Genomic DNA, 20,741 nt, shown 5'->3' on the forward strand with positions numbered 1-20,741 from the left:
GCGTCTCTGGAGAGACCTGAAAATGGCTGTCCACCAACGTTTACCATCCAACCTGACAGAACTGGAGAGGATCTGCAAGGAGGAATGGCAGAGGATACCCAAATCCAGATGTGAAAAACTTGTTGCATCTTTCCCAAAACGACTCATGGCTGTATTAGATCAAAAGGGTGCTTCTACTAAATACTGAGCAAAGGGTCTGAATACTTATGACCATGTGATATTTCAGTTTTTCTTTTTTAATAAATTTGCAAAACTTTCTACATTTCTGTTTTTTTCTGTCAAGATGGGGTGCTGAGTGTACATTACTGAGAAATAAAATGAACTTTTTTGATTTTTGGAAAATGGCTGCAATGAAACAAAGAGTGAAAAATTTAAAGGGGTCTGAATACTTTCCGTACCCACTGTAGAAACACATTTGATTCATAAAAAGGGAAACTGAGTCTCCTACCTGCGAGCAGGTGACAAGGTGCTGGGTGAGGGTGGAAGAAAGCAAGCAGGCCAGCACTTTTTCCACCCCGGCCCTGAGCTCAATATACAGCAGCTCTTTCCAAGCGCTGGGCTGCGTCACGCTGCACGGCCGACACGAATACACGACACTCTCGGGCAAGCTGGACAGGATCTCATACAGCTCATCTGCAATCATTTTACAGGAGACAGGAATTTAGCGGTGGAGGTATAGTGAAATGCATTTATAAACAAAATCTGTTTTTGCATTTTCGTTTTAAAGAAAACGGGAACCCACAACAGAAAATGTTTTTTCCAGATCATGTGCACCTCCTGCATGTATGCAATGTAGGGCTTTGTTTGCATACTCAGCAAAGAATAGCTAATAACAAGTAGTACTAGGTATTAGATATCCCATTTTTGAGCTATCATCATCTCCCTGCTCATTACATTCTTTAGTGTTGTTATTTTGACGTTCTTTGATTGAAGTTAAACAAATAAACCCCAAAACACCAGTGCCATCATTTAGTATACTTTCTAGGGCTGGCCCGAATGTCATTTTTCAAGCTTCGATTGGGGAAGATCGAGGTAGAGTGAAAATAGATGCATGCCGAACCGAGTTGACGGCTACAGTACAGAGAAGGGGGAACCATAGCTGAGAGTCCAGAGTGAGAGAGTCTGGGCCGAGCTGGTCCAAAGCAGAATCCGGGAATGGTTTAGCCAGGTGGGGATCCAGAATGCAGACGGGATGAGCTAAACAACACGTTATTATGAATAATTCACTTTTAACTTTTATTATAGCATACTAAATGTTCTTTTTCTATAATCAGCTTAATATAATTTAAATGTGTTCATTATGTTGCTGTAGCCTACAGTTTAGCCTACTGATTAATTTTAAAATGTAGGCTATTTGACTGTTTTCATCTGTAATGAAATTAAGCATAACGCCATGATTGCCACACTGCAGTTGTCATCACCCAGTTTAAAGTGCTCCCACACAGCTGGGAGTTTCATTTTGTTTTCCCTTTGATGTGAAACTGAGCGTTATGTTTACTGCTGTGAGCAGAAGTCAGGTGCGCGAAACAAAATCCTCAATATTCAAATCTCAAAATTGAAAAACAAATGTGTACTCAACAATCGAATATTCGGGTCCAGCCCTAAAACTTTCATCCTCAGAAAGATAAAGAATAAAAATCACCTGTTAGATCCTCACACTTGGCGTGCACCCAGTGGTTACAGGTGCCACATTGCATCATCTGACTGTCATAGTCATTGTCCTCATAGCACTTGAAGCAGATTGGACAGTAGTTACCTTATAAGAGAAAGAGACATTCAGAAAAGATAAGCCTCAACATATATTGGCCATGTGAACTGACAGATCACCAAATGTGCTGAAGGTTTAATCCTCACCCAGTTCATAGAGTTTCGAACAGTCTGGACAGAGTCCTTTGTCGTAGTTCCAGTCAGTGTCCCAGCTCTTCCCCGGTGTGACGCCACAACTTTTACACCTGATGCATGTCATACAAACCTGCCACGGAAACCATCATATCAGGACCAGCAATTAATGTACTCCAACCTCAGCATGCTTTATAGTAAACACTAATGACTTTGTGTTTTTTAAAGAAACGTGAACCTACCCAAGCTTTCCTCTTCTTGTTTTGCTTTGGATAGTTGGACCCCAGACAGGAAGTATGATAACAGTTCTGGCATCGTTCACACTCCAACAACGGCTGAGGGAGACACGGAAAGTGACCGAACTACATTAATACTAACCTGGGCTGTCACAATCAAGAACATTTTTTAAATAATTGCGAGTAACGATTTAATTGTCTTGCGTGGTTCATGTTATGCCACACAACGGTGCCAGTGTGTCTGGCTTTGCAACTAGGCCTAATCTCATCGATGATGACATGTGGCCTTTGGCAAAGCAGTGTCAATTCATCTCCAAGGTTTGACCTCTTGCTTTGCTGCATATAGATATACTTTAAAGAGATTGTTCTAGAGTTCTACAGTTATCGGTTTGTTTGTTTCATGTACTTGGCTTAAAATTCCTCAAATTGTGGAATCTGACAATTGTACAAAGTGATGGTGGTCAGCTCAAACAATCGCAATAAGGTAAGAATTGCGACAGGCCTACCTTTGAATGCTTGTTTTTCCTCCCGCACACATGGCAAAACTTGCAGCGGCGACAGCACCAGTTTTCCTTGTTCTCCTCAGTGGGGCGCTCCGCTGGTTCAAGGCAAAACTGGTGGAAGGGCTCACAGCATACTTGGCAAAACAGCATCTGCAAAAAGAATTAAAAGGTGTATGGTTTACGAAGGGCAGGAAGGGCAAAGAAACACATCAACTATTTCTTTTAAAACAGAGTAATATGTATGAAGTATTCACCTCGTGTTGCCCTTTACTGGCACAAAGGAAGCAGACATAGGGCGGCATGAGCGGCGCAGAGGTCAATATACTTAAACCACCCATATTCCAGACATTCTCCAAAGTACAGTCCTCCTGAAAACAAAGACAGTGTACACAACATTATTAACAGCTGGGAAAAGATTTCTCACAGTAGTTACCAGCATAATACATTTGCTGATCAATATAATCTGGAAAGAAATACAGATACATATATAATCTTTTACATCATGTTGGTTCAGTCTAATGGAATAGTTGGGATGACTGTGAGGAGTGGGTTTACATTTTAAGATTGGTCATTTTTATACAGAAATTTTTTTCTGTATCATTCATTCATTCTGTGTCATTGAAGATCCGTTGAATGACATTTTTCATGAACTGCTTCAAAGGTAATGCGGTATATATTGATTTTGGTATTAGGAAATGAACAGTGACTTCTAGTGGACAGAAATAATAATGTCATGGGAACGTAGTAAATATCAATGGCTTTCATTTACTACATGTGTGGCTTCGTGGGATGGCACTCTGAGATTAATGCACTCTGAATGGAATGAATAACATTTGAAGAAAACAAATATGTTGAAATTTAACCCCAGTCATCTTGTATCACATAGCTGTGGCAACACACAGGAATTCTACTGCTGTTGTAACCACAGAACATCATCATATAAGAAGTGTGTTTATATTACAATATACTGAAGGTGATGTACTGCAACAAGTGACCTACCTTGAAGTCAACCCTGATTTTGTGAGTTGGTTTAGAACACTCAACTTCTCTCTGCTCAAATCCATGGGCCAGGGCAGCCAGGACACTGGGAGGGGTCTGCTCCAAAGGACCCTGAGACACAACCATAACATGAATATGGGCAAATAGACACACTTAAAGCACTGAAACACTTGCTTTTAACTAATGTTCCCATGGGCGTCATGGATACCTTGTGAGCCCACAATGACATTAACATGAACGGTGCGCCGGGTATATCGGGATGTGAGGCACGAACAACAGACAGACAAGCTGCAGTTTTGTCTGCCATGATCTCACTAACAAAAGGAACTTCCTCAAATGTCGACAAATTTAGTTACTTTTACATTTTAGATGTTTACAGGCTTGTTTCCAAATGTTTCCACAACAGACACTTATTGCATGACAGAGCAAATTAAACACAAAACAGAACTGCCACAGACGCAAATTGTCGATGCCGATCAAACTCAGGACTGCCCACCTTCTCAGGTTTACGACGACCAGTTGGTACACGGTGTGAGCTGGACTTTCGATGCCGGACTTCATCATCTGAAATGTCTCCGAGGAATCCATCCAGTGACACAAAGTCTTTAGAGGACAGGGGAAAAAACTATGAGTAAAAGGGGCAGATTATAAAACTTGTAACGCTTTCTGGCAAAAAGAAATCTACAAGTTTCTTAAAGAAACCTTCTTTAACCTACAAGTTTAAAGAAACTACAGCTCTATATTAAATATAAGCAGATACGTCTTATCTGTTGTGTTACTCAACTCATCTTGTTTTTAAGTGTTAATTTACCTTGACTGAAACGGGGTCCTGCTCCCCTTCGCCTGGCTGGCGAGGCAGAGCTTTGGATAGCTTTGTCATCTAGATCGGAGTCGTAGTCCACCAGGTCAAAGTACACGCGGGGTTTCACAACGCGCTTTGGCTGCTTCCTTACCGACGGACTGTGGCTGTCACCCTGGAGACCAGATGGTGAGTCCGCAGCACCCTCGTTCCCTTCGTCATTACTTGAATGACCCCCGCTGAGAGAGGATCGCCTTCGCTTAGAGGCACCTTAAAAAAAGAAAAAGAAGTGGCATGTAGCCGACATGCTGAAGGTTATGAAAGTATTACAGCAACATGTAGCTGAAGTGAAAAATTTACCTTTGGGTGCTGTTCTTCCACTTAGTCTGCGCGCTTTTCTCTCTTCAATTTGATCGCATCTCTTATACCTTGTGGCAAGAAAAAACAAAAACACAGATTCTTAATTTACTTAATTAACACTGATGAGCTCCACTACAACAAATAATTATTCAAAAGGTCAACTTACACACAACACTGCCGTTTGGTGTTGGGACCGCCAAACTTGGGTTTGTCGAGGCAGTTCATGCACTTGCCACAATCATCCTCGTGGTTGCAGCCTTTGCATATCCCACACCTCCGCGAGCGATACCCAAATGGCCCGAGTCCTTTCCGTTTCACAAAATTTGACGGCTTCTTGACCTTGGTGACCTTTGGATCTGACAGCCCAGGACTGTCAGATTCAGAGGGTGACCCAATATCTGCAACAACAGATATTGAACCATTAGTGAGTTAAGTAGCTCATCACTCCCCTTTCAGGATGCGGTTGCAGATAATGTGGTGGAACTCATTTTGGTATAGACATTGACTTCCACTCTGTAACTAATAGAGTTTCCCACAGGATTTTAAGAGACTCTGGTGGGTGGGCCTCAGACACTCTTGTGGGTCCCAGATGAAAATTTTGTACATTTATAAGATAAATGCATTAATTTGGTTCAGAATTAAGAAGTTATCTGTGAAGAACTTTGCACTCTTGTAAACAACTATCTGATCATAAAACCATTGTATAGCTATAGATGGTGATGAAACACAAACAAAATTTAATGTTTTTCCAGCAACCCTAAATCAAAGAATAGAATAAGGAATTTCGCTAACATGTAATATGTTTTATACTTTCTGTGAATCTTATTTCCATCCTGTATAGACATCTTATTTTGAAAACCGGATGTTGTCACGTGTATTCTCTCGCTTAATTCATCAAGTCCGACCCAATTTGAAAAATTACATTGTATGTGGTTCTCGTATCGCGTAACATGAAGACTTCACAGTCTCTCTTCAACTCATACTGCAACACCTGTCTTTGTATAGAGAGAAAATGACAGGATAAAGTCGCTAACCTGCCTGTCAGCTCGCACTGGTCCGTTTCAGTGGATTTATCATAAGGGCTTGAATACGTGTGCATACCAAATTTAAGTGCATCTAGCCTTCTCACAAACAAGTTTACCGTAGTTACCAAGAAAAGTGCTTGTCTGGAGTCGAATGCCAAAGTGTGTGAGCTTACAGCAGCTCCCACAAAACACAACATTAGAGGTCTGTAATGTTATTATGAGATGTGTTAAACATTTTCGGTTCATTTTGAAACTATGGCGGAGCAAATTAGACTGTGGCGGGCCGCTGTGGTTTCGTTAATTAATAGGAAACACTGACTAATATATTATCTTTTAAAAATGTTCTTATGAGTATACATCAATGTTAAGACTTCTGCAACAGAGCTAAATTTATTGTGCAGTTCAGTTCTTTTGCATAAATGGACTGAAATGCAAATTCAGAAACATCAAAACACATTGATCACAAATTATTCTGATTCAATGCATTCGTCTGCTAAAAGAAATAATCAAATGTCTCTACTGCTTCATCCTCTGCCAGTACGGAGACATTGAAACCAGCACTATGCCCACTTCTCAGAACGCAGCTGCTCGAGTCCTCCACTTCTGAGGTCTTTACACTGCAGGGCTCGACAATAACGGTAGCCCGGGGCCAGTAAAACGTAACATCGGAAGAGCTGAACTAGCAACTCACTGGCCCGTTTGGGCCAGTGCAAAAAAATTAATATTTAAAAAAAAGAAACTCAACATCCTGCAGTTGTTTTGCAGCTCTTGGCGCGCACTGATGTCCAATCCAGAGTTGTAGTTATGTGACGAGAGGTTGTCAAATGTTATTTCTCTAATCACAATCATGCCGAAACCTCGGGGTCGAAAGTGAAACCATGCAGACGGAAATTAAAGCTGCATTCTCTCTAACGGCCAGCAGGGAGCGAGTTCCATTAGAAATAATGGTAAAATGTTGCTACTTCTCAGCTGATTTATTACCACAGTAAACACTTTTAAATGAGTTTATAGTCTATAGTCTAGTTTCAAGTCTTCTTCAACACAGCATGATGTTCATTTAGTGTATTTTGGTCCTACTTAGGGGAAAATAGACGATAATGCAGCGCATGCTTTTGGACTGGACTACCTTGTGATTGACAGGTCACTACCATGGCAACCTGTTCATCAGGATACAGGCGACTCGTGTCCGCTGCGCTGTGTACATTTTTCATAAATGGCTGTCAGCCAGAGAGCACGTTATGTTTGAGTCTCTTAGTATGTTTTGTTTTAAATGTAAATTGTTTTGTTAACTTTTTTATAATTTTAACTGTGATTACATTTTTGTTTATTTTTTTTATATCCAGGATATATTTAATAAACGATTAAACACTTTTAGAAGGAGGGACAGTAAAAATTGTCTTCGGGCCAGTAAGTTTCAAACTCACTGGCCCGGTGGGGCCAGTTGCAAAAAAGTTTAACGTTGAGCCCTGCACTGGCTTCCTGTCTGTCAGAGAATTGATTTTAAAATCCTGCAGCTGGTTTATAAAGCACTGAATGATTTAGGGAAAAATAGATTTCTGATCTTCTGCTTTATTATGAACCATCCAGCCTTCTTAGGTCGTCTGGGACAGGTCTGCTTTCTGTCCCCAGAGTCAAAACTAAACGAGGAGAAGCAGCGTTTTTTTTTTATGCTCCATATATCTGGAACAAACTCCCAGAAAACTGCTGAAACTCTCAGTTCTTTTAAATCAAGAGTGAAGTCTTTTCTTTTTACCATTGCCTGTAACTAGTAGATTGATAACTTACATTGCACTGTAACTGTTACTGTCCTGTTTTCTTTTACATTGTTTTTAGATTTTCAGTATTTAAAAAGCTTAGAGAGCTCTTTTGATTCTACCATCTCACATGGCTGATCCTCAGTTAACAGGGCCGTGCAGAATTACAAAGATTAGAGTCCCTGTTTTCTCCGCTGTTAACTTGTTGACAGGGCCCACTGTCAATCGCTTTTATCAGAGTTTGTAGCGTGGACAATCTGGATTTTTTAAACTTTTTTATATTTCCCTGTTGCTTTCATTTTCTATGTAACTTTTTTTTTTTTTTTACTTTTTTATATTTCCCTGTTGCTTTTATGTAAAGCACTTTGAATTACCTTGTTGTTGAAATGTGCTATACAAATAAACTTGCCTTGCCTTCTACCAATACGACTACTGCTGCCGTCAAGTTGTCACATTCAAGTCAAGAGAAATTTTATGAGCTTGTCTAAAGAAAACAAATCCAGATAAGTCTGCCAATCAGTTCACACCTACCTTTAGTGATGTCTGAAGGGGAAATACCAGTTCTTTCATGCAGGGGCAAGGCGCTAAGTCTGGGAATGTCGTCTGGTACCAAGGCTCGAGGCTGCCCCAGCACCACAGAGGCAGCTCTGCACACATGCTTTATGCGTGGACCTCCTGCTCTACGGAACTCCTGGCACAAGGGCGAGATGAGCTGCGGCTGGAAAGAATGAAGATAAAAATCAGATCAGGATACAGGCACTGATGTAAAGAGGCTGGACTAAATTTTTGCCAAAACACTGGTCACATTTCAGGTCGGTACACAAAACAGAGCATGTTTTCTTTTGCTGAGTTAAATAAAGAACAATAAACATTGGTAAAACCAGGGAGAGAAACACGACTTTTAGTTGGATCGATTTCCACCTTGTGCCTATTGATTTGTACACTTACTTGTCCTTGAGGTGGCTCGGTCTTGACTGGAACATCAGCATTAAGCTGAGCCCTCTGCTTCCGCCTTTGTCTCTTAGAGGTCACATCTCGAGATCTGGCACCAGCCGAGCCAGATAACAGCTACGAGGTTAACAGGCAAAAGCAAGGCGTTAAGACAAGCCTCAGAAAACTAGGCAATCACCCTACATCACTCAAGACAGTTGTGTTTACACGAGGTTTTCCACATCTACAGCCGGTCCTATTACATAGCCTTTACCTAATAATGAACGATTAAGTCTAGAATGACTGGGAACATGTGTTTGGGGTAAAAGCGATCTTACCCCAGATGACTTCAGCTGTTTCTGCTGGTCAATCTTAATGAGCTGGACCTTGGCTTTCCTGAGGAGATTGAACATTCTTTTATTTGCACCGGTGAGGCGCGCTCTTTGTGAAGCTCCCTTCTCCACAGATCCAAGATAATCGCCTTCACCAGCGCCTGAGTTCTGTTCTGACTGCAGCTCTCCTGTGGATATAAAGTAATATTTGCCGGTTTCTAGTCCATTATAAGTAATAAAACATTAAATAATCTGATGCTTTTTAATCATTTTGCTTACCTGAGTGAAGTAGGGCAGTGTCTTTTCCTGCTAAATCCTCCTGTTTGCCCTGCTGAAATGCAAGGGACTTGGAGTTCATAGTCCTGACACACACAGAAACTTTTCTCACCACTCCAGGAGAATCAAGGTCTTCTATCTTGAGCTTGGATTTGTCCTTCTCTGCCTTTGTATTCCGCTGCCTAAGGCTGATGCTCATGGCCTCATCATCAAGTCCTTCTGCTAAATCAATGGGAGGCTGAGGGGGTTTAATCATACTATCCATCTCTGTTGTGTTTTTGCTTTTGGGAAGTCCCATGTGCGCCTTCTTTAGCCTTTGATAAATCTTGAGTTGAGCCGTTTGTTTGTTAAACTTAGAGGAACTTTTCTTTTTCTGAGCATCCAGGAGGTCCATAGACAGTTCAGTGGGCTTATCAACTGGTGTAGATAAAAACAGATCCTCACAGTTGTTCTCTGGAATTTTGTCCAGTGTGTACACTTCCTCGCTAGGCTCCTCTGGCACATGCCACTTGAAACTAGAGTTCTTTAGAAGAGACTTCTTCTTTTCAGTTTTGCCACTTTTTCGCTCAGAAAAGAGGGTGTCAGCTATATCAAGGCTGTCATCTAGGTCCTGAGCGGAAAACAGATCGACATCCAATTGAGCTTCACTCAATATGTCCTCCTCGTCCACTGGCAGGATAGGGGATATGGCCCTGTCTGTCCCATCATCCCGCCTCTTTCCCGGACGCATGTGCAAGCCCAGCTGTAAGCCCTTCTTTGGGGAGTTTCGTCGAGGCAACACGGACATCCCAGCATCATCCATAAACCTTTGAGGGGTCTTGATCACTCGTGAGGATCTGGCACTTACAACAGGCATGATAAAGTGCTTGATGTTTTTTACAAACTTTGATTTACCAGGCTGGACATCTACAACAGCTACTTGTCCCCCATCGACTAACGTGTCTGTTTCTTCCTGCTTCAAACTATCTTTCTCAAGCCCTAGTTCTATCAGTTTTGATATGATTTTAGCTTGTGGTTTTGGCCTTTTACACCCAATAAATTGAAGGCCTGACGGTCTCTTTTTGTACTTTTTATGTATACCAATAAGTTTGGAGCTTGGGGCCGGTGTGATAGCTGCCAATGGGATAGAAATGTCACTATCCTCCTCAACGTTTTTCGGACTATTTTCAGATAATTTCAGCGGCGCAAACTTTCCATCTCTGCTCCTGTGCCGGTGTTTCTGGCGCTGCCCAATCAAACTTTTACGCCTCTTTTTCACTTTTTTGAGAGATTTCTTTTGTAGGCACAATGTTTTTGGATCACTTGTTTGACTTTCTGACACCAAAGATTGTTTACTATCTATCAACTGAATGTCTGTTTCCTCTTTTACCGGTGGCTGTATCTGCTCTTCTTCCACTGACACAGTGTCCTGTTTTGCCTCAGGCTGGGTGCAATCTTCTGTTTCTGACGGAGTTACCTCTGTTACTAAAGGCTGAGTATCGTCCTTTAGCACAGACTCTATGACAGTAGCTTCAACTGTAGCCAACTCTGTGTTGACAGCAGTGTCGGGAGCGACAAGAACCTTTTTCCTTTGAGCTGACCTCTTTTTCCCTACTTTATTATTTCTACATCTTTTTGGTTTGGAAGGCACAGGCAATTGTTTGGCCTCTTTGATCTGTGGTTCTACCTCATCCTCCACCTTTTGCGGAGAAACTTCACCTGGCACCTGTGAAGGATCTTCCGCCAGCTTTGAGGAATCCTTATCAGGACCTTCAGAGGAGTTTACACTGGTCGTCTGTGTGGTCTCCTCAGCCAAAACCATACAGGAGATTTTAGGAAGACCATCTGAGCTGGAGTCTTCAGTTGGAGCCTGAGAAGAATCTTCAACTTGCACCTGCGGAGTATCTTCATCCTGTGGACTCGTTCTAAGCCTCCGTCTCTGAGTGGTCACTGGCTTATGACTGGCAGACTTGGTCTGTGGTGAATCAATGCTTGACGTCCTCCTCCTTAGTCTCCTAGTTGGTGCGACTTCAGTATCCATACATGATGACTTATCTTCATTAACTGCACTTAGATCTTTCAGAACATCCTCCTTTGTTTCAGGCACAGGACTAAATTGCTGAATTAAAAAGGATGCCTTTGAGCTTTTATGTTTACCGGGAGAGGAGACCTTCTTGATCTGAAGAGGTGGGACAACTTTCCCGCAATCTGTTTTAGTATTCTCTTGTGGAGGTGTTTCGTTTACGTGTTCCACTTCAACTTCCACCTGTAAGGTGGACTTCTCCTCAAAAGACACATCAGCCTTGTTTTGGGATTCCTTCTCATTGTTGTCCATGCCTTTACTCTCTTGTGAGGCTGAGTTATCCAGTTGAGATTTTTTGTCCGTCTCCTTCAAACTCTTGTTGTTGTTGTCACTCTTTGTGACACCAGTGTCAGTGGACTGGTCTACCTCACTGACAGACTTCTCTGTTACTTTGACAGTGTTTTCAGCACCTTTTGTCTGACCTCCTCCCTTCACTAATGTTAAACTCCACACAAATTTTCTCCGTTTTTTCTTTCGACGAGATTTCTTCCCACTTGCCTGTGCATCATATTTTGGGTTTCTGATCTTTACCAACTTTAAACTTGGGACCCTCATTTCCTCATTTTTCAAAGGCCAACTGTCATTGGATTGTCCAGCTAAATTGTCTGTGGATGATGGACCATGGTTTTCTGGCACCGTAGCATCCTTATTCAGCCTCTTGCTTTGCCTTCGTCTGTCACTTCTCGCCGATGGTTTGGCCTCAACTGTTCTAGTAACTTCTGGCTTTGACTCCACAAGAACGGCATCACTTTTACTCAGATTTTCGGGTTCACCTGCACTGTCTGAGACTCTTTTAGAGAGTGGGTTAGTGACTCTATTGCTCCTACGAATCACTAGTTGATCAACTTCAGAACTTTGCTCTGTCACAATGTCCTTATGCTTTAATTTCTTTGCATTCGTTTTTGGCTCAACACTCTCGCCCTCCTTTACAGTGTCAAATAGATCGACTGTTTTTTTCTCGTTTGATTTTTGGTCATCAACAACAACTTTGGCGCTAGTCTGGCAGACAGGCTCTGTTGTCTTTGAAGCAGATCTCCCACGCCTTCTTGCAGGTACAGTGCCCCCTCCTTTATCTTCTGTGCCATGTTGCTCCTCATGTGGTTCAGTTTTTAATTTGACATGAGCACTTGAAATCTGGTCGCCCTGAATGTCCTTGGCTTTAGGCGGATCCTGAATTCCTTTTATCTTCAACTTCTTCACAGATTTTTTATGAGGCTCCTTCACGGTTTTCATTTTCTTTTTGGCCACCAACTTTATAGTAATCCTTGGTGCTGTTGATGAGGCCCTGCTTTTAGTGGACTGACGGTCGGTCATAGTGTTTTTTCCTTTCGAACCTTTCCTGCAGTCCTTTGCAGGCTGTGCTTCAGGAGATAAGCCATGTATTTCCTCCAAAGAGTTTACATCTTTTACAGCATCAGGTGGGGTAATAGCTGCCTCCACTGCTGGCATTTTAAGTGGTAGCTTCTCACTTTGTCGTTTAGACTTTGTGTTGACAGCATCACCTAAAAAACAAAAACATTAAATATTACAAAATCCAGGGCTCTTCCTCTGGATGCAAAAAATGAGAGAAAACAACCCTCTTTAATATGACGCTGGATGCTTAATTTAAAACTTCCCACTGTGTTGTTTTATAAATTACACCAAATATGTAATGTGGCGCAGTAATATATTTTTCATTACCTCTGGAAGGGTTTTGTCGCGACCATACAGGTCCTTTGGAGCGTTTTCTCTCAGCTTCAAATCCTCTGAAGTCATCTCCCTTAAAAAAAAAAAAAAAAAAAAAAAAGCAGGTAATTAACACCTGAGCACTCTGCTGGTGGGTGCCAAACCATAACCAAAAACAATAACTAAAATGTTTAGTTTATAGAATTCAATTTGAATCCCTGAGCATGGCATTAGTTACATCCACTGCACAGATCAAGTTGATGGAAGAACACAAAAAATGTCTCTGAATGTTCATTATGAAGAATGGATTCATGTCCACCATAATGATGATTTTATCAATACACTTAACAAAAATGTATGTCTATCTTCGCATATTGGAGCATAAGCTATGTCAAATAATAAAAAACAGGTTACTTGGTTAAGGTTTTAGAGCAATAATATCAATGACAATGGACAGTTGATTCACTTTTTTTCTCACATTCAAACCACATCCTTTCATTCATCCCATCTGAGTTGCAATACATTAAACACGGAGAGGGCCTGATATTTGTGACAATCAAAAATGCATTTAGCTGTTTGGGAGAACTCTTCCTGAACTTGTCACGATGAAATTGCATGTAATCTAGATTATTTACCACCGCATGCATGCTCAGAATTCAACCTTTCTATGAACCACACTACCTACAAAAAACTGCAGGGAAAGGTGCGTCTGTAATTACGATTCCCTCCAAGCACTGCACATCCCCATGCTTGCAGCTCTGACCTGAAAGCCTACAACACCCTCCACGTTTATGAATCAGGATAAGACATTAACGACCATAGGTGTATTAGAAGGGAGCTTTCAGTTATAAAAAAGAGGTGGAACTGGCTTTGGCACCCTTCTGCACCACCATTTAAACCTATCCGTGCTTGGTAACATTAGCTAGCAGTTAGCCAACCCTCCATCTCGAAAGCATTTAAGATCACTTCTGTCTGCAGAAAAGCTACTTAGCCACAATTAAAACTTAGTTATCTTAGCGTTAATATCGCACCTGCCTTGTGTATACAAGTAAAACCCTGCACGATGTGTGCGTGCTCTCTTATTTAAACTTGTTAAGCAGATAACTCGGTCGCATCTGGACATCGTATGAAAACAGGTAGCAGTTAGCCGCTGTGCAGGATACAGAGGCGCTAGCCTTCCCGTTCTTTGTGTTCGCTACTATTAGCTAGCTGCTACTCTGGCCCGATAACGAGCGGGCCATAGATGAAATAACTGCGATCCCTGTTTACAAATTGGCGTACTCACAAACTGGCTTATAAAAAATATCTTCTACTCATATGTTCACCCTCCAGTATTTTAACCTACATGAGAGCAATCGAGGGAACAATGCTAATGTCATTTGAACTGCTCTGCTGCTTTGTTTAAGTGGTATTTTGAGACGCGACTGTTCATTAAATGTCATGGGAAGCTACACTGTGCTAACGTTAGTTAGCATGTAATGTTAGCTTATCAAGCTTGAAGCTAAAGTTAACGTTAGCCTAGCGAGAGGATGTTGACATTTCTCCATGGCACTAACAAGTCACACCGCCGCGGACAGCACCCATTCTTGCACATTTAACGAACACTCAAAATGTCAGAAGATGAAATAAAGATACTAACTCCTGGGTCGGTTTGGGACCTCACCTCTTCACTCCCACTAGAGCTGTATCCAGCCTGGCCAAGAGTCTTGTGGCTCGCCTCTATCCCAAGTAAGCGCAAGTGAGACTGGTCTTCGTTTAACGATAGAACCAGGTTTGCGGGCCTTGGCCCTCCGTTAGTCACATCATCAGCTTCTAAGCCTGATCGTCCGAGTTGCCATCGCTTCTCAGAGCGCAAACGACTGCGTGACGACCAAGGCCGACCGGGGAAACGACCTCTGGCCGTAGCGGTTCCACCTTGGCCTCCTACGGCAGCCGCGGTTGCTGATCCGCATCCCGCTGCCGCCATCATTGCTTCAACAACAACACACACACACACACCGACGGCTAGCAGTTCGAGGAGAGACAAGAGGGAAGGCGCGAGATGGGAGGGGGGAGCCGCAATGCTGCAAGGGAAAGTGAGTTCTTTTCGATAAGGCTCAAACAGTATAAGGAGAAAAGTGGTTCGACCCCTGGTGGTGATCGTACGTCCAATCTCCATTCACAAATAAATACTAAACTATACATATACTAACTATACGCTGAAAACTGGCCCTAACTCACTGATAAATGTTGTTTATGTTTATGTATCCCATTAAAATGCCAAGATTCCTTGTCCGCTGTAAAATATCATATTGGTAAGTTAAATGTTTTCAGTACTTTTCATAATAAATGTCATAATACACCATCAAAAACAAAAACAGCCTTCAAATTGGACGCAATTGTATCAGCACCCAGTTTTAACCAAACTGACCTTGAATAAGGTAGGCCAGGCTTATTCTGGAGTCAAACTAATCAGCAGATGCAAAAATGCCAAAGTGGAAATCTCCTTGTTTAAAATTGCTCCCATGACAATGAACTGGAAAATGGGGGCGTTTCTGAAATGATAATAAAAAGAGACTTAGCCTAATCATTAATCAAAACATATGCCGGCAGAGGCAGATACCAAAGAGCAACAGTATCACATAATTTAAGTGAACTATAATTTAATGCCCTGGCTCTATTGTAATGCGGCAGATGGCAGTATGTTTTGACACTGGAAGCAGCTGATGACGAAGAATAGGGAAAGGAGAATATGTTACTGCATGTCAAAAAGCAAGACATATTTTCAACGTAAGATATATTTTGTTTGTTTGTTTCTCTTTTTAAAATTCCATTTCATTGTTTATTATTTATTTATTTTATTTATATGTGACTTTCTGCTTTGGACTTAAACGCCATGTAATAAAGACAATTTAATTGAATTGAAATAGAAGCAGAAATCGTCAGAATTACGTCAGCAATACATTTTACGTTTAGATTAATTTGTGTTCAGTTTCAGCCCATGTAAAAGAAAAAGTAGCCTGATGCAGAATACACTGATTACTAGAAATTAGGCAAAATCTCTTATTCAATAATAATTTGTTGTTGACAGAAAATATAAATATAATAGCAATATTGTTTGTGCCGTGTCCGGGTTCCAGACCTCTGAATTCCAGCGCAAATCCCAGATTTGTTATGCAAACAAATTACATGGCAATTATCAGGGGAGGGTCTTTGCTAAAGAACTTGATGAACATTTGTTATCTCGTCTACTAACGTATCAGTGAAGTGTGAGGGCAGGCAAGGGAAGGACTAAATTACTTTATTAATCTTCTTAAATCTATGATTTAAACCGCTGATGAAGGCGTGCATTGTCATATACTGTATTGTTACCATAGACTGTATAAAAGATTGTTTCCCATGTCACACGGTTTGGTACAGTAGGTGGCGATATAGTGCAGGTTAGCGTGCTTTTTGACCCCGCCCCCCCCCGCCCCAAAGAAAAAACAAAGAAGAAGGACGAAGGAGTGAGGAAGTGTAGTTGTATTGTTTCGAAGCTATATGCGACGATTATCTTGACATTTTGTCCTTAAAACTAACCAGGTAAACGATCTATTTTAATGTCCAATATTCTAGTCCCTTATAAATATTATAAAACGAATTCGCACAGAATCTGGATACCAATGTAATTTGCTGGTACGGCTGTTTGTAGCGGTCGGAACAGACTAACCTTGCGAAGCTAACGAAATGCTAACACTAGCCTGGGGTGAATTTCGAGTCATCTGACAAAACAAACCAGGTCAGCAAGCACTAGAATGCTGATTTATTGATAGGATTTTATATCATTGTCATAAGAGTACGTCGCTTAAGTAATGTCCAGGCCAGTGGGTAAACGTAGACACAACCAGCATCACTTTTGTCATAACAGTTTATTGTCTTTACAGCTGGTTCTACGCTGAAACTTGTTTTTTCTTGTAGCAGGATTCAAACTTAATCCACAATGAACCTGGAACGACTGCCAAATGAGGAGAAGCTCAGCCTATGCAGAAAATATTACTTAGGTAACGTTAAGAGTATTTGGTTTGTAAATGTGCAAGTGTTTGTAACCTCCAGAAGTTATCCTCTTTATGTGAGAGGGAGGATAGATCTGAAGAAAAGCATGAGCAATCTCGAGTAGATTTTCCTAAATATTCATTAGAATTGTTGTTGTTGAGGATGTTTTTTTTCCCCCCATCTTTTCTTTTCTCAGGTGGCTTTGCATTTCTCCCGTTCCTGTGGCTGGTCAATGTTGTTTGGTTTTTTCGGGAGGCCTTTGTAAAGCCAACCTACACTGAACAGCTCCAGATAAAAACGTGTAAGTGTCAGAACTGCTGCTTAAATACCAAATATTTTACAAATCATTGCTGGACAATTTTAATTAAAATGTGTATTTAAAAACAGCATAGGTTTGATGCTCACTCCTAGTTTCCCTCAGTTGTTGTGCTGTGGATTCAACACTTAAAGGACTCATGTTATTCACTCATTAAGTTTTTAATCCGTTCAATATCTCTGACAAATGTCGTCAGTAAAACTTCAATGCCATTGTGTATACACAATTCGAACAGAATCAGTCAGACTGCTGGGATGAGGTTAAATCCTACAGGAGATATGATGACTTTTTGTTGATTGAAAGTTGATTGAATGCTTCCTAAGTAGGACTTGGAAATTATTAAATATTGTGCATTATACCTTTTTATATAGGTTTTTTTAAAGAATAGAATTCCTGGATCCATATATTATATCCAAAATACTTAATAACAGTTTTATTTTACTGTACTGTATGATTACTGTATTAGGAAAACACTAACAACCATATGACTCACTATAGGATTTTTAATATTCTAGTATATATTTTTGGCAGGTTGCTATAAATAAAATGTATATCAAATATTAATTTGGCCCATATTGCCCAGCCTATAAAGTAGCACAAAATATGCATCAAACATTTCTGGCTAGCTGACATTAGCAGACATTTACTTGTACGCTTTGTTCAAATCACCAATTAAGACAGTGAATGTCCTTGTTAGTATTTTGTTTGAGAAATAAAATATTTTCCCACATACAGTACAGGCCAAAAGTTTGGACACACCTTCTCATTCAATGCCTTTTCTTTATTTTCATGACTATTTACATTGTAGATTCTCACTGAAGGCATCGAAACTATGAATGAACACATATGGAATTATGTACTTAACAAAAAAGTGTGTATTTTAGATTCTTCAAAGTAGCCATCCTTTGCTTTTTTGATAGCGCTGCAAACCCTTGGTGTTCTCTCAATGAGCTTCATAAGGTAGTCACCTGAAATGGTTTTCACTTCACAGGTGTGCCTTGTCAGGGTTAATTAGTGGAATTTTTTCCCTTATTAATGGTGTTTGGACCATCAGTTGTCTTGTGCAGAAGTCAGGTTGATACACAGCCGACAGCCCTATTAGACAACTGTTAGAAATCATATTATGGCAAGAACCAATCAGCTAAGTAAAGGGAAACGAGTGGCTATCATTACTTTAACAAATGAAGGTCATTCAGTCTGGAAAACTTTGAATGTGTCACCAAGTGCAATCGCAAAAACCATCAAGCGCTACAATGAAACTGGCTCACGTGAGGACCGCCCCAGGAAAGGAAGACCAAGAGTCACCTCTGCTGCTGAGGATAAGTTCATCCGAGTCATCAGCCAGCCAGCTCAGATTAGAGACCAGCTGAATGCCACACAGAGTTCTAGCAGCAGACACATCTCTAGAACAACTGTTAAGAGGAGACTGCGCGAATCAGGCCTCCATGGTTAAGTAGCTGCTAGGAAACCACTGCTAAGGAGAGGCAACAAGCAGAAGAGATTTGTTTGGGCCAAGAAACACAAGGAATGGACATTAGACCAGTGGAAATCTGTGCTTTGGTCTGACGAGTCCAATCTTGAGATCCAACCGCCGTGTCTTTGTGCGACGCAGAAAAGGTGAACGGATGGATTCTACATGCCTGGTTCCCACCGTGAAGCATGGAGGAGGAGGTGTGATGGTGTGGGGGTGCTTTGCTGGTGACACTGTTGGGGATTTATTCAAAATTGAAGGTATACTGAACCAGCATGGCTACCACAGCATCCTCCAGCAACATGCCATCCCATCTGGTTTGCGTTTAGTTGGACCATGATTTATTTTTCAACAGGCCAATGACCCCAAACACACCTCCAGGCTGTGTAAGGGCTATTTGACCAAGAAGGAGAGTGATGGAGTGTTGCGCCAGATGACCTGGTCTCCACAGTCACCAGACCTGAACCCAATCGAGTTGGTTTGGGGTGAGCTGGACCGCAGAGTGAAGGCAAAAGGGCCAACAAGTGCTAAGCATCTCTGGGAACTCCTTCAAGACTGTTAAACTATTTCAGGTGACTACCTCTTGAAGCTCATCAAGAGAATGCCAAGAGTGTGCAAAGCAATAATCAGAGCAAAGGGTGGCTACTTTGAAGAAACTAGAATATAAGACATGTTTTCAGTTATTTCACAGTTTTTTGTACATAATTCCACATGTGTTCATTCATAGTTTTGATGCCTTCAGTGAGAATCTACAATGTAAATAGTCATGAAAATAAAGGAAACGCATTGAATGAGAAGGTGTGTCCAAACTTTTGGCCTGTACTGTACATCAGTGCCCCTAGTGACATTTATTATTTAAAACACATGTTGCACTTATTAAACTCCTATTAAACAGTATTTTCACAATTTTATGAGCTTTATTGTTCAAGGAAGGCAAAGCTAGAGTGTGATATGATATACGTGTGTGTGTGTGTGTGTGATTTAATGCCAAAAATTTGTCTTGTGTGTTTTTCATCTAGACGTGAAGCGATCAGCACTGGGGCTGCTGTTATGGGTTACAGTACTCACCACATGGATTACTATTTTCCAGCACTTCAGAGCAGAGTGGGGGGAGGTGGGAGATTACCTCTCCTTTACAATTCCACTGGGCATTCCATGAGACATTTTTTGATGACAGGTCTCTTGAAAATAACTAATGATCCACAATAAAGGACCAAATATGTTCCTCCTTTAACTACAGTGAAAAGAATTGGTGATGTATGGGTCTCGGGAGCTAAATTCATTAGCTGCACCCAAAACTATTTTTACTTGTGTATGAATGACAAATAAAAAAAAAATTTAAAATACATGATGTTTCTAAGTTGCAATATTTTCATTTCATGTACTATATTTCCCATGGCAAGTCAGAATTCTCTTCTTATGTTGGAATATCATTATCCCTCTTGGATCTATGAATCACTATGGACTTTTTGTTTGGTGACCCATCTGGGAGTTATTTTCTCCATATATACTCCTAATAGTTTGCATTGTTACAGAAGTCTCCTAAAGTCTGGACAATCGCTGGCGCCTGTTGTGAAACCCAATAACTTAATCCCTCCAAGTGTCCCCACTTCCCTAGCATCCTAAATGAGTCATAACATAATCAGTGCCATTTTTAGTCACTCCAGTCAAAGCTTAAGTAACAGGTTCTACATTACTAACAGGGAGAACATGTGCCTGCTGTGTAGACTGCTGACTTCAAAAGAGTGTGCCAAGTATCAGTATGATCAGTACTTTTCACAATGCAGGGAGATTTATGGGGATTAAATAAATAAAAAAATTCTTTTATGGGCATTGTTTCCAAGTGTGTTGTACTTTATATGTACTGTATGTGTACTGAAATAAGCAAATACATTCACTCAAGTACTGTAAGTACAATTTTTAGGCACTTTCATTTTATGGCACTTTATATTTCACTAGATTTCAGAGGTAAATATTGTACTTTTTAATTTCTCTACTTGTATTTGACAGCTACTCATTAAGATGATGTCATCCACAAAACATTTAACCAGATAATAAAATTGGTTGTATCCTATTGTTATAAAGTAACCAGCAAAATGGAAAGTAGTTCAAATTAGCTTCACCTAGGCCAACAACGCATTAAAATGCTTCTTACTCATTAAT

General features: G+C 40.9%; 2 protein-coding genes and 1 long non-coding RNA gene across 6 annotated transcripts in view; 2 read left to right on the forward strand and 1 right to left on the reverse strand.

The window, feature by feature from the left end:
* kmt2bb (lysine (K)-specific methyltransferase 2Bb) overlaps nt 1-14,764 on the reverse strand; it is a 26,940-nt gene extending 12,176 nt beyond the window's left edge. Inside the window, exons 1-17 of one of the 2 annotated variants that reach the window (XM_046044167.1) lie at nt 14,420-14,764; nt 12,796-12,874; nt 9,057-12,617; nt 8,784-8,965; nt 8,464-8,583; nt 8,047-8,233; nt 4,903-5,134; nt 4,737-4,804; nt 4,389-4,646; nt 4,074-4,180; nt 3,578-3,688; nt 2,833-2,946; nt 2,582-2,728; nt 2,082-2,174; nt 1,855-1,972; nt 1,643-1,756; nt 449-633 (exon numbers count right to left, since the gene is read on the reverse strand). In XM_046044167.1, the coding sequence (XP_045900123.1) occupies nt 449-633; nt 1,643-1,756; nt 1,855-1,972; nt 2,082-2,174; nt 2,582-2,728; nt 2,833-2,946; nt 3,578-3,688; nt 4,074-4,180; nt 4,389-4,646; nt 4,737-4,804; nt 4,903-5,134; nt 8,047-8,233; nt 8,464-8,583; nt 8,784-8,965; nt 9,057-12,617; nt 12,796-12,874; nt 14,420-14,749 (6,006 nt within the window). In that variant the 5' untranslated portion in view covers nt 14,750-14,764. The remainder of the gene's footprint in view (nt 1-448; nt 634-1,642; nt 1,757-1,854; nt 1,973-2,081; nt 2,175-2,581; nt 2,729-2,832; nt 2,947-3,577; nt 3,689-4,073; nt 4,181-4,388; nt 4,647-4,736; nt 4,805-4,902; nt 5,135-8,046; nt 8,234-8,463; nt 8,584-8,783; nt 8,966-9,056; nt 12,618-12,795; nt 12,875-14,419) is intronic. The other variant, XM_046044168.1, reaches the window with a different exon arrangement.
* Nucleotides 14,765-16,208: 1,444 nt separating this feature from the next.
* Nucleotides 16,209-19,926, forward strand: psenen (presenilin enhancer, gamma-secretase subunit). 3 transcript variants are annotated; one of them, XM_046044239.1, is made up of 4 exons: nt 16,209-16,341; nt 16,717-16,799; nt 16,988-17,092; nt 19,598-19,926. In XM_046044239.1, exons 2-4 carry the CDS (start codon nt 16,739-16,741, stop codon nt 19,735-19,737), a joined length of 306 nt encoding a protein of 101 aa, XP_045900195.1. In that variant the 5' UTR covers nt 16,209-16,341; nt 16,717-16,738; the 3' UTR covers nt 19,738-19,926. The 3 variants fall into 3 exon arrangements, with proteins under 3 accessions (XP_045900195.1, XP_045900196.1, XP_045900197.1); XM_046044240.1 differs by having other exon boundaries at nt 16,241-16,341; nt 16,720-16,799; XM_046044241.1 differs by lacking the exon at nt 16,209-16,341 and adding an exon at nt 16,396-16,537.
* On the forward strand, nt 17,100-19,475 carry LOC123967901. Its single transcript, XR_006824369.1, has 2 exons — nt 17,100-18,838; nt 18,934-19,475. It is a non-coding gene; the product is annotated as an uncharacterized LOC123967901 (long non-coding RNA).
* Nucleotides 19,927-20,741: the final 815 nt, after the last annotated feature.

Source organism: Micropterus dolomieu, linkage group LG03 (assembly GCF_021292245.1).
Source record: "Micropterus dolomieu isolate WLL.071019.BEF.003 ecotype Adirondacks linkage group LG03, ASM2129224v1, whole genome shotgun sequence".
Lineage (NCBI taxonomy): Eukaryota > Metazoa > Chordata > Actinopteri > Centrarchiformes > Centrarchidae > Micropterus > Micropterus dolomieu.

Excerpts from the sequence above, each read along its gene's own strand:
- psenen (XM_046044239.1), top strand. The coding sequence starts at position 16,739 with ATGAACCTGGAACGACTGCCAAATGAGGAGAAGCTCAGCCTATGCAGA. Across the intron at positions 16,800-16,987 it reads ATGCAGAAAATATTACTTAG|GTGGCTTTGCATTTCTCCCG; the intron begins GTAACGTTAAGA and ends TTCTTTTCTCAG. Across the intron at positions 17,093-19,597 it reads ACAGCTCCAGATAAAAACGT|ACGTGAAGCGATCAGCACTG; the intron begins GTAAGTGTCAGA and ends TTTTTCATCTAG.